The sequence below is a fragment of the Melanerpes formicivorus genome, unplaced genomic scaffold (genome assembly GCF_026170545.1).
Source record: "Melanerpes formicivorus ecotype bairdi unplaced genomic scaffold, bMelFor1.0.p_v2 SCAF_121, whole genome shotgun sequence".
Classification (NCBI taxonomy): Eukaryota; Metazoa; Chordata; class Aves; order Piciformes; family Picidae; genus Melanerpes; species Melanerpes formicivorus.
Window position 1 is genome coordinate 681303 of NW_027142473.1, and position 14528 is coordinate 695830.

The window sequence follows — 14528 nt, forward strand, 5'->3', positions numbered from 1 at the left end:
ACCCAGCACCTCCAGGTCTGCCGTGGGACTTTCCATCTACTCTGTCCCAAGCCTGGAGCGTTCCTGGGGTTGTTGTGACCCAGGTGCAGGCTCAGCACTTGGACCTGTTGAACCTCATACAGCTGACCTTGGCTCAGCCAGCCTGGCCAGGCCCCCCTGGCCTTCTTCCTGCCCTCAAGCAGATCAGGACTAGTGCCCAATATAGTGCCATCTGCACACTGCCTCAGGCTCCTCACCCAGATCATTGGTAGACATCAAAGAGAACTGGGCCCAGCCCTGAGCCCTGGCAGCACCCATGGAGAGTGGCTGCCAGCACTGCCTGGGCCTGGCCATCCACATGGGAGCCTTAAGCCAAGGATTTTTTGACCATGTCTGTGTAAAAGTGTGCTCTACATGCAGCTTCCAGAGCAGGGGCCTGTGGGCATTTCTGTGTCTGTTAGGGGGGATGCTGACTCTGTTGATGACCTTTAGTAAAGGTCTGAAGTGGGAATCTCTTGTGATATGTTCTGGTGTCAAGGCTGTACCCAGGGCTTACAAACAGGGAGTAGGAAACAGGAGGAATCCTGAGGCAGCCTTTTGTTCTCCAGAGGCAGCCTTTTGTTCTCCAGAGGCAGCCTTTTGTTCTCCAGAGGCATTGACCCTTCTTGCAGTGCTGTGGTTGCCAGCAGCACAGAGCTGGTGTCCTCAGCTCCCTCGCTGCCCTGGGTGATCAGCTGCTCTCTGAGGCACTGCTGGCTTCAGGGAAGGCTTTCCCTGCAGTGGCTTCAGCCCTGCACAGTGCACACAGGCCTGGCTGAGCTGCCAGTCTGCCCTGCTCCAAACCTCTGCTGGTGCCATGGCTTAGCTGTCAGGAGGTCTTGGCTGACAGGTTGGACTTGCTGATCTTTCAGGTCTTTTCCAACCTTAATAACTCTGTGATTCTCTGCTGAGCTCCTCTCTGGGCTGTCCTCTTCCAGGGGGAGTCAGGCTGCTGAAGATGTGGAGAAGCTGCAGAGCAAGGCCTGATCAGCTTCTGATCACTTCTGACTGAGACCTTTCCCCATCCTGGTGCTTAACCTTTTACAGGATGGCTGCTGCTGAACGTTAGGGCTGAGGTTGTTTGGGAGCATTCAGAGCCAGCTGGGCAGGTTCAAAGCAGGGAGTTTGGGTTTCCTCCAAGGTCTGTTTGCCTGCTGCCAGACACCCTCTTCTTTGATGTGTTTATGGCTGAGAGGTTGATTTGTCTCTAGGGGGAAAAACATTCATGCTCCTTAATCTGTCCCCCCTCTTGCACTGCTGTGATCAGCAGACTGCAGTGAGGGAAGGGAGCTTTGAGAGCAAGACACAGCCAGGGAGGGAGCTTTGAGAGCAAGACACAGTGCTTGAGTGGCAGCAGTGATGTGTAGTGAGTAGAGCTGTAGGGCAGAGTGGCCGCTCTGGGCTGCATTCAGCCCCAGCAGAGACACAGCCTTCAGGGATTCATACAATGGCAGCTTGGAGGGGATCTCAAGGATCATTTAGTCCTCTATAAGTGAGAGAAGAGACACTGAATATTCCTCTGTGATGTGGGGTTTGCATGAGCTCAGCAGGGAAACTGGAGCTGCTTGCAGCCTGCTCTGAGCTCTCACTCCTCCCAGGCAGCTCACCCTGACCTGGGGAGCTCTCACAGGGCAGCTGCAGCTGTGTGTTCAGATGCCAAAGCCTTACTGCCCTTCAGGAGCAGGAGCTTGTCCCTCCCCAGAGGGCTGTTTGGGCTGGAGCCAGGCAGCACAGTGCCAGTGCATCCTGAGGCTGGGGGGTGCTGTGCCCTGGGCTAGGCTGAGCACCCCTTTGCAGTGGGTGGCCCTCTTGCTCTTGCATTCCCTCCCTTGGTGTTTGTTTGCAGCCTTAGTGTCACTGCTGATGGCTTCTTCCTTCTTAGAGTGGCACACTGGTCACTGAGGGTTTTCCTTTCCTGGGGCTGGAGGCAGAGGGAAGGTGCAGAGAGTGCCTCAGTCACAATCCTGAGCATCACTTGTGAGCCTTTTGCTCCTGGGGGGAGGAACTGAACACACAAACACAGCTGTGTGCCTGACAGCACTTCCACCTCAGAACTCAGTAAATCTGTCTTCTCCAAGGCTTCTCAATGGCACAGGAGGCCTCCAGCAGCAGAAGTGGATTGGTTAGGGCTCCCATAACAGCATGTGTACAGGTTCAGTTTATTCAGCACAGGCCAGGATGAGAGTGCAGAGCTGGCTGGGTGCTGCTGGGTCAGGATGAGTGCAGTGGTGGCTGGGTGGTGCTGGGTCAGGATGAGTGCAGAGCTGGCTGGGTGGTGCTGGGTCAGGGTGAGAGTGCAATTCCTCCAATGATGGAGGAGCACCACCTCCCCAGGCAGCCCATTCCAATGGGCAATCACTCTCTCTGTGTAGAACTTCCTCCTGACCTCCAGCCTAAACCTCCCCTGGCACACCCTGAGACTGTGTCCTCTTGTTCTGGTGCTGGGTGCCTGGGAGAAGAGACCAACCCCCACCTGGCTACAACCACCTTTCAGGGAGTTGGAGAGAGCAATGAGGTCTCCCCTGAGCCTCCTCTTCTCCAGGCTAAGCAACCCCAGCTCCCTCAGCCTCTCCTCACAGGGCTGTGCTCCAGACCCCTCCCCAGCTTTGTTGCCCTTCTCTGGACACCTTCCAGCAAGTCAACCTCCTTCCTAACCTGAGGAGCCCAGAACTGGACACAGGACTCGAGATGTGGCCTAACCAGTGCAGTGTACAGGGGCAGAATGACCTCCCTGCTCCTGCCTCGGTTTGTGCTGACTCCTGGGATCTGTAAGCAGGGGCAGAGAGGCTTCATGTTTCTGCTGATGCTGTACCTGTGGTTTCAGCCAGGCTTCCTGTGCAGCTTGGGTGGTAGATCCCTTTGGCCATCTGCAGAGTCATAGAATCACCACAGACTGGTTTGGGTTGGAAGGGGCCTTCAAAATCATCCAGCTCCAACCCCCTGCCATGGGCAGGGACACCTCCCACCAGCACAGCTTGCTCAAGGCCTCATCCAGCCTGGCCCTGAACACCTCCAGGCAGGAGGCAGCCACAGCCTCCCTGGGCAGCCTGTGCCAGAGTTTCCCCACCCTCACTGCCAACAATTTCTTCCTCCTCTCCAGTCTCACTCTCCCAGCTCAAAGCCCTTGTCCCTCATCCTGTCCCTGCAGGCCTTTGCAGTCTCTTTCCATCCTTGTAACCCCTTCAGGTACTGGCAGGCTGCTCTAAGGTCTCCCTGGAGCCTTCTCTTCTCCAGACTGAAGGGTCCCATTTTCCTTAGCCTGTCCCCATAGTGGAGGTGCTCCAGCCCTCTGATCATCTTTGCAGCCTCCTCTGGGCTTGCTCCTAGAGTTCTAAGATCTCAGAACCCAAATCAGAGGGCCCTGAGCTCTGCCTCTTAAAGAGCTGCCCAGACATGAGCAGAGATACAGGATGCCACCTGGCTAAGAGCAAAGGAAGCTGAAGGCTGCCAGCAGAGCTCAGTGAGCTGCATGGATGGCTAACAGCTTGGTTGCAGCCAGGAAAAGCCATGAGCCCCAGCTGGGCTGACAGCAGCCAGGCACTGGTGAGCAGGAGGGTTTGGAACAAGCCCATTACCTGGGCTGCCTGTGTGTGAGAGGGAATGTGCTGCACAGACAGTGCTGCTGTGAGCTCCAGGGTGCTGCAGCTGCTGAGGCCTTGCTAGACTCAGGAATTTATGAATGAAGTTTCCCATTGCCTTCAGAGCTGAGGTTTCCTCTCTGGTTTCTTTTGAAGCACCTGGCCATGGGAGCAGAGCTTGCACCAGAAGGTGCTGGTTCCTGCAGACAGCTGTGTCAGTACTGACCTGGGTTTGCATAGCTGGGTGCAGGATGTGTCCTGAGGCTGTGCTGAGTGGAGCCTCCCCTGGAGTGCTGTGTGAGCTGTGGCCTGCAGGGTGAGGGTCAGTATGAGGAGTGCAAAGAGGCAGGAGGCAGCCCACAGCCCCCTGAGTTTGGCACTGGGGTTAGAAGAGAGGTCAGACCCAGCCCTCAGTGTGCCCTGGGGTTGTGCTGTGTGGAGGGTAGCTGCAGCTGCCCCTGCTGGCAGCGCTTCCTGTGTCAAGTGAAGGCTGCTGGAAACACAGCAAACCCACAGCCAGCCACACTGCCTTCAGCCATCCTGGCAGCAGGGCTCTGGCTGCAGGACCAAGGCTCTCAGTGCAGCACTGTGGAGCATTGCTGTCAGCAGTGCCTGGAGAAGAGAAGGCTCTGGGGAGACCTCAGAGCAGCCCTCCAGTACCTGAGGGGCTACAGAAGAGCTGGGGAGGGACTTTGCACAAGGGCTGGGAGAGCCAGGACGAGGGACAATGGGTTGAGGCTTGAGAAGTGCAGACTGAGACTGGAGATGAGGAAGGAATTCTTGGCAGGGAGGGTGGTGAGATTCTGGCACAGGCTGCCCAGGGAGGCTGTGGCTGCCCCCTCCCTGGAGGTGCTCAGGGCCAGGCTGGATGAGGCCTTGAGCAGGCTGTGCTGGTGGGAGGTGTCCCTGCCCATGGCAAAGGTTGGAACTGGGTGATCTTTGAGGTCCCTTCCAACCCAAGCCAGGCTATGGCTCTATGAACTATCTACAGAGTGTATGCAGAAGAGCTGGAGAGGGAGGGAAGTGCCTGTGGAAGTGTGGAGGCAGTGGGAGAGGATCTTAACTTGGAGGTCAGGAGGAGCACTGCCTGGTAGCCTGTGTTACTGGAATGTGCTGTGATGTGGACCAAAGCTCTGGTGTGGTGTGGAGACCCAGGGCAGCAAAAGAGCTGCAGGTGGGGGTCACAGACTCACTGAGTGCATTGGATTGGAAGGGACTCTCCAAACTCATCTCATCCAAGCCTCTGCAGGCAGCAGGGACAGCTCCAGCTAGAGCAGGCTGCCCAGGGACACAGCCAGGCTGATCCTGAACCTCTCCAGGGATTGGGCATCAACCACCTCCTTGGGCAGCCTGGGGTTGGTCTCTTCTGCTTAGTACAAGGAAATGGCCTTAAACTGTGCCAGGGGAGAGTTAGGGAAAATGTCTTTGCTGCAGGAGTGGTCAGGGCCTGGCAGAGGCTGCCCAGGGAGCTGGTGGAGTCCCCATGCCTGGAGGTGCTCCAGAACCCTGGGGCCTTGGCACCTGGGGCCATGGTCTGGGGGCCATGGTGGGGTTGGGTTGATGTTGGACTGGGTGAGCTCAGAGGGCTTTTCCAAACCAACCATTCTGTGACTCTCTGGATGCTCTCTGGGGCTGTGCTCTTCCTGTCTCTGATAAGCTGCTCTGCAGAAAAGCTTTGTGTGGTGAGACTCACTTCAGACTGAGGCAGCAGGAGACTCTGGCACAAGCTCCTGGGAGAGAGATTTGATTTGATCTTTCATCTGCATGGTCAGAGCTGACTGTAGGGTGAGGTCAGATTGATTTAATCCCTGTGTGTTAAAGTGGGGCCAGAGGCTGGAGCTGGTCTGCCTAGGAGCAGGGTGGTGAGAGATCTCCTGCATGCTGCCAACATGTAGCTGCACCTGGTGGGGACATGGACGCAGAGGGGGCAGGGGCTGGCACTGCAGGTGTGGGGAGACCTTTGCTTCTCTCCAGCTTAGCACCTGGGCCTTGCAGGGGGTCACCCTTGAGTCTTAGTGTTTGTCAGTGTCTGAGCATCCCCAGGCATCCCCATGCTGGGGCTTTGCTGTGGGTGCCTGTGCAGAGACAGTCACAGAATCCTAGAGCACATCTGGCTGGAAGAGACCTCCAAGCTCACCCAGCCCAAGCCTCCACCCAGCACTGCAGGCTCAGCACCAAGCCATGGCCCTAAGCACCACAGGCTGCTGGCACACCCCCAGGGATGGGCACTGCAGCACTGCCCTGGGCAGCCTCTGCCAATCTCTGAGATCCCTTCCAGGGCAGAAAGATTTCCTGAGCTCCAGCCTGAGCCTCCCCTGGGGCAGCTTGGATCCATTGCCTCTGCTCCTGTCCCTTGCCACCAAGAAGCAGAGGCTGTGCCCCCTCCTCACTCCTACCCCCCTCCAAGAGCTGCCAGTCCCTCTTGGGTGCCTGGATGCACTTCTCTAGGCCCTCAGGAAGTTTGTAAAGCTTTACCAAAAGCTACTTTTGAAGGAACTTTGTTTCTCTCTGAACTTATCTCTTTCCCAGCTCATTTGCAGAGGAGGAGATCAGCAAAGGGTTTCTTTGATTCTGTTTTCCCCCAGGTGTTTATCAGCCCCTTGGCAAGAGCAGCTGAGTGTCTCCAGAGTCCTTATCTCATTCACCTCCACAGCACCTCCCTGGGATGGGGGAAGTGTTCTGGGACCCATCTTGCAGCTCCCTGGGAAGATGCTTGTAGATCATTTTAGGCTGGAAACTTAACTCTGGCACCCCAAGGCTCAAACCCCTGCTTTTGCCTTAGCCAAGACTTCCACAGACCCTCATTTGTTGTTTTCCCTTGTCTGGGGCTGGGAAGTGAAGAAAGAGATGTCACTGGGTCTGAGCAGGAACACTGACTTGGGTTTATTGTTTCTCAGGTCTAGACTTGCCAGTGTGGGAAGGAAGGAGCAGGATTCACTGTAGTTAAGCCCTGTAGGCCAGGTCAGCATGCTCACAGCTCTGCTTAGCCAAACAAGGGACCAGTGCTTGGGGGTTAGTTTTAATGACTCTTTCTCTTCTGAAAGCAGCAAACTGCTGAGCACAGGGGGACGTGGGGCTAGCAGCAGAACAGGGACAGCAAGGAGGAAACAGTAAATGTTTGCCCTCAGGACTGCAGAGCCCCTTTCAGCCACACTTACCTCCCCAGTGCAGCCCTGTGTTACCTTGCAGGGCACAGCACAGCTCCTGGGAGCCCTCTGGCACCACAGGCTGTTCCTGAGGCCACTGATTTCTAAGTCACTTTGTAGCAAACTCCAATTTTGGCTGCATAAAAAACCCCAACCCAACCCACCAAAAGCTCCCAGAGCCCTGGGCAGAGGTGCTGCTGCCACCCTGCTCTCCTCAGGCTGGGGCTGCCCTCTCTCTGTTGGCTGCACTGGGAGCTGGCTCCTGGCGCTGAGTTGCAAAGGGCAGGCTTGGGCAGGAGCTGTGCACAGGGATAGTGCCTGCTGGCTCTGTGTCTCTGCTCCATCCTCTCAGATTCGGCAGGCTGGAGGGCAGGAGCAGCAGCAGCCCTGCTGGGTGATGGCTCCTGTGTGGCAGCTGCCAGCCCCAGAGGCCAGCAGGGCTAGGCGTGCCGGCTCGGCGTGCCCGGCTTCACCTTGGGCTTCCCGGGTGCAGGCCTGGGGAGACAAAAGGCTTGAGCCACTTTGGGGTGAGAGGAACAAGCAGGCAGTTCATGTCTGCCTGCTGATCAGCTCCTGTTGGTCAGGGACCAGGCACCTCCACCAGCAGGCTGCAAAGGGCAGCAGCAGAGCAAGAGCCAGGACCAGAAGGAGAGGACAGAGTCTGGAGCTGCGCAGGGCAAAGTTTAGGCTTGACCTCAGAAAGAAGCTCTTCACAGACAGAGAGATTGGCCTTGGGATGGGCTGCCCAGGGAGGGTCCCTGCAGGTGTTTAAGAAGGGACTGCATGAGGCATTTAGTGCCATGGTCTGGTTGATTAGTTAGGATTGGGTTGGACTTGGTGATCTTGGAGGTCTCTTCCAAGCTGGTTGGCTCTGTGTGTGCTCCTAAGTCCACTTTGTGCTGGAGGAGGCTCTGCCAGCACTGCAGCTGGTGGCAGGCAGTGGAAGGAGGCACACTGCTGTGTGCTTGTTACACTGGTGACACCACAGAAGGGCTCTCTCAGATTGGCCTCTGCCTCCTGCACCCTCCTGTCCTTTCTCCAAGCCTTTCTCCACGTTCAGCAATAAAGAGCCCAGGGCTGTGCCTTTGTAGGGCTGTGCCTTTGTGGAGCTGAGGAAGCTGCTGTCAGTTCCTAAGGACGTTTTCTTGTTGCAGGCAGCTTTCCTGCAGAGATTAGGAGGAGGCTTTCTGGACAGCCAGCATGCTCCCACAATGAGGGAAACTGCTACTCTCCAGCACCTGATAGATTGATGCTGGTTTAACAAGGGGGAGATTTGGCACCCAGTTGCCCTGAAAATTAATTACTGGTGGAAAATGAATCCTTCAGCTGCCAGCAGGGATCCCAGGCCAGATCCTAAGGCACTCTCTGAGTGAATTGCACTATTAGCTTCCAAAGAGCCTGATTTGGGTGAGCAGGAACTGCTCAGAGCAGCAGGAATTCCCTCTCCAAAGGAAAGCTTAGCTGTGCTGCAGGTGCTCAGAGAGAGCTCTGCCGTGGCAGTGCTGCTGAGGGCAGGCTGGCCTTGGGGAGCTGATTTCCTGAGGCACTTGTCCCTGTGTGGGGGAAGATTGAAGAGCTCTGCAGCCTGTTTATCCCTGTAGGGACAGGACATCTGTGGCAACAGGGCCTGAGATAAGTGAGGAATGCAAGCATGGTGCTAAGGAGGCAGCAAGGAGAGCATTATCAGTTAGCCCTTGGGAAGCCAGGAGGGGATCAGTGCTGGGTGTGAAAATATCCATGGTGAAAATGCCAGGCTGGGCCCTTCAGGAAAGACCTTAGAGCAGCCTGCCAGGACCTGAAGGGGCTACAGGAAGGCTGCAGAGAGACTGTGTGCAAAGGCCTGCAGGGACAGCACCAGGGGCAATGGCTTCAAAGCAGAGCAGAGCAGATTGAGATTGGATGTGAGGAACAAGTTCTGCCCCAGGAGGCTGCTGGAACACTGCAGCAGGTTGCCCAGGGAGGTGGCTGAGGCTCCATCCCTGGAGCTATTCCAGGTGAGGCTGGAGAGGGCTGTGGGCAGCCTGCTCCAGTGGAGGATGTCCCTGCTGAGTGCAGGGGGTTGGATGAGCTTTGGAGCTCCCTTCCCCTCAGACCACTCTGTGATTCTATGTCTCCTCAGAGAGGTCCAGAAGGGAGGTTGTGGCTGTGCTCTGATGGGGAGCTGCTGCCACTCACTGCTCTTCCCTCAAACACAGACTGCTCAGGCAATGATTTCTGATGTGTTCTGCCTGAAAAAACAAAACCCTTCACAGACTGCAGGGGTTGGGAAGGAGCCTCCAAGGGCCTCTTGGCCAAGCCCCTGCAGGCAGCAGGGACAGCTCCAGCTAGAGCAGGCTGCCCAGGGACACAGCCAGGCTGAGCTTCAATGGCTCCAGGGACAGAGCCTCAACCCCAGCCCTGGGCAGCCTGTGCCAGTGTCTCCCCAGCCTCCCTCTGCAGAACTTCCTCCTCATGTCCAACCTAACTCTGCCCTGGGAAAGCTTAAGGAAAGGGCTCCTGTCTGCCCTAGAAAACAGATTAACCCTGAAGCCAGCCACATCTGCACTGCTGCTCCTCAGGGAAGGCAGCTAGGGCTGTGTCAGCCTCTGCTTGGGGCCTGCTGGGGAAATAGAGGCAGAAAGCCATGGTGGTGTTGGTCCAGAATTGTGCAGAGGTGCCTTTGGGATGCAGCAATTTGCATCTAGCCCATGGGCATGAGCTGAGGGTCCAGTGATGAAATCAAATGAAGAGTTTGGGGGGAGAAGGGATGAAACCTGGTCACCCTCCAGCCTGAGCTGGAGTAGTGCATTAGTTACAAGCACATTAGTTATGTGCTGTTAGTTACAAGCTCAAGTGCTTCGGGCTGCCACAGCCATCTCCTGGCTTCCTGCTTAGTGCTCAGATTGGTGTTAAAAAGCCCAATCCAGGGCAAGAGAGTCCTCTGTCTCCTTTCCCCCCTGAAGTGCTTGCCCAGTCCCCTCCCACCCCCCCTGTGTCAGATGAAGAATTTTTAGGCTGCTTTTTGGCACCTGCCTGCTTGACCACTTGGGGCTGAGCTGCTGCTGAGGAGCAAGGGAGGAGCTCTTGGCACTAACCTCTTACATCTGCATCTTCGGCTCCTGGTCTCTAGAACAAAAAAGCAAAGTCTTAGTGCCACAGCCCCAGCTCCCAGCTCCCAGCCCAGCTCAGGAAGTGCTGCAGCAAGGCTGCACTCCCTTGCAGGTTGCTGTCTTCAGGTTCCCCAAGGGATAGGCTGAGTTTTGGAAGAAACTTCTCGATTGAAAGGCTTCTCACAGCCCGGCACAAGCTGCCCAGGAGGAGGCAGAGCTGTGGTGCTGAGGGCCAGGGTTCAGCCCCAGCCCTGCCAGAGTCAGAGAGGGTTGGGCTGGGTGCTCTGAGAGGGCTTTTCCAGCCCTTTCTGTGATTCTAAGACTAACAAAGGTTAAGCCAAGCTTATGTTTGAGGACAGCCCTGCGAGGGAGCAGTGCTGCAGGTCATGCCTCACTGAAGTAGTTTCATGAACTAAATTTACATGTGAGGAGCAGCAGCAGCAGGGTCAGGCTGGGAGCACTGACAGTGGATTTGTTCTTGCTGCCTCCAGTGGCTTTGGCATGCTGCAGGAAATGCATTTGCAGCACTGAGTTCCTGCACCAGGCAAGGGGCAGTGCTGCCACGCAGCCTGCAGCCGAGCTGGACCAGGCTCTTGCCTCTTCTAGCTCCCATCTCATTCCTTTGGGATGTCTTCTGCAAATCCAGTGTCACAGAACCACTGAGTTGCTCTGCTTGGGAAAGCCCTCTGGGCCCACTGAGTCCAAGCATCAGCCCAGCCCCACCATGGCCATCAAACCATGGCTCTAAGGGCCATGGCCACAGGTTTCTGCAACACCTCCAGCCATGGGGACTCCACCACCTCCCTGGGCAGCCTCTGCCAGTCCCTGACCACTCCTGCAGGAAATTCCAGCTGTTACTATTAGCACAGGGTGAAAAGATCCACTTCTGGGGGCTCAGGCTGCCTGCTGCAGCCTTGTGCTGAACACTCACATCAGCATTCAGAGACAGAAGTGAACCCTTGAGCGGCATCTGCAGGTCAGTGATGCTGCAGGTCACTGGGGAGGCCCATGGGGACTTCAGAGGGAGTTTGGGCCACTTGTGGGCCCCCTGCTCTGGCCCCCTTCTCTGGCCCCCTGCTCTGGCCCCCTGCTCTGGCACCCTGCTGTTTCCCTAGAGAAGGATTTTTGTCCTGTGGCTTGTCAGTGCTTTTTTCATGCACTTCTTCCTGCTGCTGCAGACCATGGTGGTCAGTGTTCCTCAGGGCTGAAGGGTGCTGGCAAATGGTGCTTTGTAAAACTGGCTCAGCTGGTGAATTCATCCTGCATCAGCTCCAGGCTGCAGGCTTGGTGAGCATCTGGCCAGCTCAGTTCAGCAGCAAACCACTCTGGTGTGCCAGACAGAGGATCTGAGCTGGTGAAATGACACTGATGTCACCTCTGGGAGTATCAGGAAGTTAAACTGATTTAAACACATCTGCACTCACTGCTTGCTCAGGGGACTGTAAAGGTATTTCAGACTCGAAGCTCCACAAAAGGACTTTTTCCTACCCAGAGGTTTTTCATTCCTGCTTTAACCTCAGCAGCCTCTGAACCTGTGCAGTTCAGTGTTGGCTCTGGTTACAGCTCAAGCTGCTAATGAGAGTCTCTGCATTTGGATTTGCAAGTCCCTTTGCACCCCCTGGGACACCAGTTTAAGGATGGTAGAGCCACCAGAGTGTTCTCCAGTTCTGGGTTTATCTGCTCTGCTTCCTTGCAGTCTAGAGATCAAGAATTCTTTCTAGGCTAAGCCTACTGATGAGGGAAGCAGAGAGGCTGATTTTTAATGGGGGCCCTTCCCTTGGGCTGGCTCTATCCTGGTTGCCTGGTGCCTATGTGAAGGGGCTAGCAAGAATCACAGAATCACACAGCCTTGGGGGTTGGAAAGGACCTTAAAGCTCACCCAGTCCAACCCCCTGCCAGAGCAGGGCCACCCGGAGTAGGTCAAGCAGGAACATGTCCAGGTGGGCTTGGAAAGTTTCCAGAGAAGGAGACCCCCCAGCCTGTCTGGGCAGCCTGCTCCAGTGGGAAAGCCCTGCAGGGCAGGGCTGGAGCAGCGTCGGGGGGGTTGTGGCTTACGCTGGCACACGGCGAGGGTGACCGTCAGGGCGATGGCAAGCAGGAGGCAGGCACCAGCCAAGGGAACCCAGACGAAGATGTCACAGAAGAGACTCAGCTCCTCTCTGCTGGTGCCTGCAGGAACAGAGGAGAGGAGAGCTCACAGCCAGCTCTGGTGCAGCAGAGGGAGCTGCCTGCTGTTCAGCAAGGCTGTGGTGAAGCCGGGAGCCTCCCCTGGCCAGCCAGTGGTGCCTGCAGGTGCAGCATGGACCTGGCTCAGTACTGTTGCGCTCAGCACTGCCCAGGGGGCTTGAGGAGGACACCTAACTGAAGGTTTGCTTGTGTCCTTGCCAAGGCTCACACCAGCCCCAGCCCCCAAGGCTCACACCAGCACCAGCCCCCAAGGCTCTACCACCCCTCTTCCAAGGCATGAGACATGCTCCTGCTTTTGGCATCTGCAGCCTTTCCTCCTGGGCTGAAGCACTGGAGTTTAACCCTGCCAGCTCTGATAAAGCTCGAAGGACTTCCTCTCTCCTCCCATCCCCAAATTTCTGCAGGATGCCCTATGGTACCAGTGGACCAGTGCCCAGCCATTCCCCTCTCCCTCCCTGCATCAGAGCTACCTGGATCCGTGGTCCTCAGGCAGGAGTCCTGTGTGGTGGTGCCGTGCTGGGTGGTGGGAGGTGGGGTGGTGGTGGTGACTGTAAGTGAAGCAATGCAGCATGGTGGGAAATGCAAGAACCCAGCTCTCTCCTGTCCTGCTCTCCCACCCCTGCAGGGCATGGCTGCTCCTGTGGTCAGCACAGGGCTCAGCTCTGGGGGGACTTTTTACAGCCCCTTTTGGTTAGTGACCCCCCAATGAGGGTCTCTCAAGAGCAACTAGGGAGCCACAGGCTTCTTTCTTCTTGCTCTCTGCCACCATCCTCAGAACCCCCAAACAGCCTGAGGCTGGCAGGACCTCTAGGACCTGTGTGAGGTGAAGGAGGAGGAGATGGTGCTTTGCTTTAGTCTGACCCCTTCAGAGCCATGACCAGGATGAAGCAGTGGGGCTGGGGAGGTGATGCTGGGCCTGCCGTTGGGCAGGAGTGACACCAAGAGAGAGCAGGCAGCACAGCTCCAGCAGGAGGGAGCGGGGCAGGGCTCAGAGCACGCCCTGGGCACGCAAGCAGGGAAAGGGAGGTTGGGGGAGAGGTGAATGGGCAGGAGGTGCTGGGTGTTCTGGCAGACAGAAGTGGGGCTGGGTGGAGGTGTAGCTGACCTGGGAAGAAGGCAGGCAGGCCAGAGCTGAAGTACAGCATTTGGTTGCTGTTCACCAGGCAGAAGTATCTGCCCTCATCCCGCTGCTGGAAATCCCTCACCACCAGCTGGTAGGAGCTGCTGACCTTCCTCGCCTCGAAGCGTGGGGATGTCCTCTGGTTCCCCTCAAACGTGACTTTGTTCATGTAAGAGATGTAGGCAATGAAGTGCAGGGCCTCCTCCTCGTCCTGGCGGATCCAGAGCATGCCAGTGTCCCTCCTCTCAGGCACACACTCCAGCTCCAGGCGCTGGCCCGCCTGCAGGCGCCCCGCCTGGCTGCCGCCATACCGGATCCTGATGCTGTTCTCCTGGCCGTGGATCCCAGGGCAGCCTGCTGCAGAGAAACCCTCATGGGAACTGCTCAGGAAGGGCCCTGTGCCCTCAGGCAAGCCCTGTTCCCTCTCCACAGGGTGGGGTGCCACAGGAGGACCGTGCTCCAAGGTCTCCTTGCTGGGGCGGTGCGTGGTGCTCATCCTTGCCGAGTCCCCCAGGCTTTAAGGAGGGGCTCTGCCCTTCAGAGGAGCATTTCAGCTGCCTTCTCAGGGGCACTGCCCCTTCCCAGCTTCTCTGAAGTGACTCCCCAAACGCTGCTAAACTCCCTTCTTCCCCTTCCCCCTCCCTTCCAGCCATGCCTCTGGCTGCCCGGTGCTGAGGCAATGCCACCTTGACCTCCACAGCTCCTGAGCAAACCTCCAAGTCAGCCTTTTCACAGACCTGCAGGCTGGTTTGGGTCGGAAGAGACCCTGAGGATTGCCTGGTCCCAGCTCCCCTCCCGTCAGATCAGGAGCTGCCCTTTCCTCAGCTCCTTCGGTGGCAGCCTGCCGGCGAGGGCAGCGCACAGCCCTGTGTCCGTACTCACAGAGCCCCAGGCCGAGCAGCAGGAGCAGGAGGGGAGTCCTGGCCATCGTCTCCGAGGGGTGGCCGTCCCTGGGGAGGCTGTGGTGGAGCAGAGCTGCTCTGTCTCGCCTCGGGAGGCTGTGTTGCTCATTGGAGAGGATGTGATGTCATCAGGACCCTCTTGGTTGGAGAGATGATGTTCAGCATCTGTGGCAAAGTGTAGGGGGGAAAAGTTTCCTGAAGCAGTTCAGATCTGGGGCAGGATTTGGGCTGCTTTGTCCTCACCAGTTCCTAATGGTGCCTGCAGGATTTTGCCCTGGTGACTTCCTTAGGGATTCAGCCTGAGGGTGCTCCTGCTTGGGGCAGGATCAGCCACCACAGCTGCCGTCTCCCAGCTGTCTGGGGCTTCACAGCAGCTCCAGCTCTGCAGGAGTCACAAGCAATCCTCCTGCTTTGGCTGCAGGCCTCAGGCTGGGTCTCTTGGCTGGGGGGGCCTGGCTGGGCTGGCAGAGCTCTCTGTGCTTGGTCCT

General features: G+C 57.1%; 1 protein-coding gene across 1 annotated transcript; it reads right to left on the minus strand.

Moving 5' to 3' along the window:
• Window positions 1-6463: 6463 nt before the first annotated feature.
• Window positions 6464-14188, minus strand: CD8A (CD8 subunit alpha). Its single transcript, XM_068167609.1, has 6 exons — window positions 14021-14188; window positions 13124-13492; window positions 12489-12566; window positions 11887-12000; window positions 9817-9847; window positions 6464-7237 (listed from the first exon to the last, which is right to left on the minus strand). Exons 1-6 carry the CDS (start codon window positions 14064-14066, stop codon window positions 7183-7185), a joined length of 693 nt encoding a protein of 230 aa, XP_068023710.1. The 5' UTR covers window positions 14067-14188; the 3' UTR covers window positions 6464-7182.
• Window positions 14189-14528: the final 340 nt, after the last annotated feature.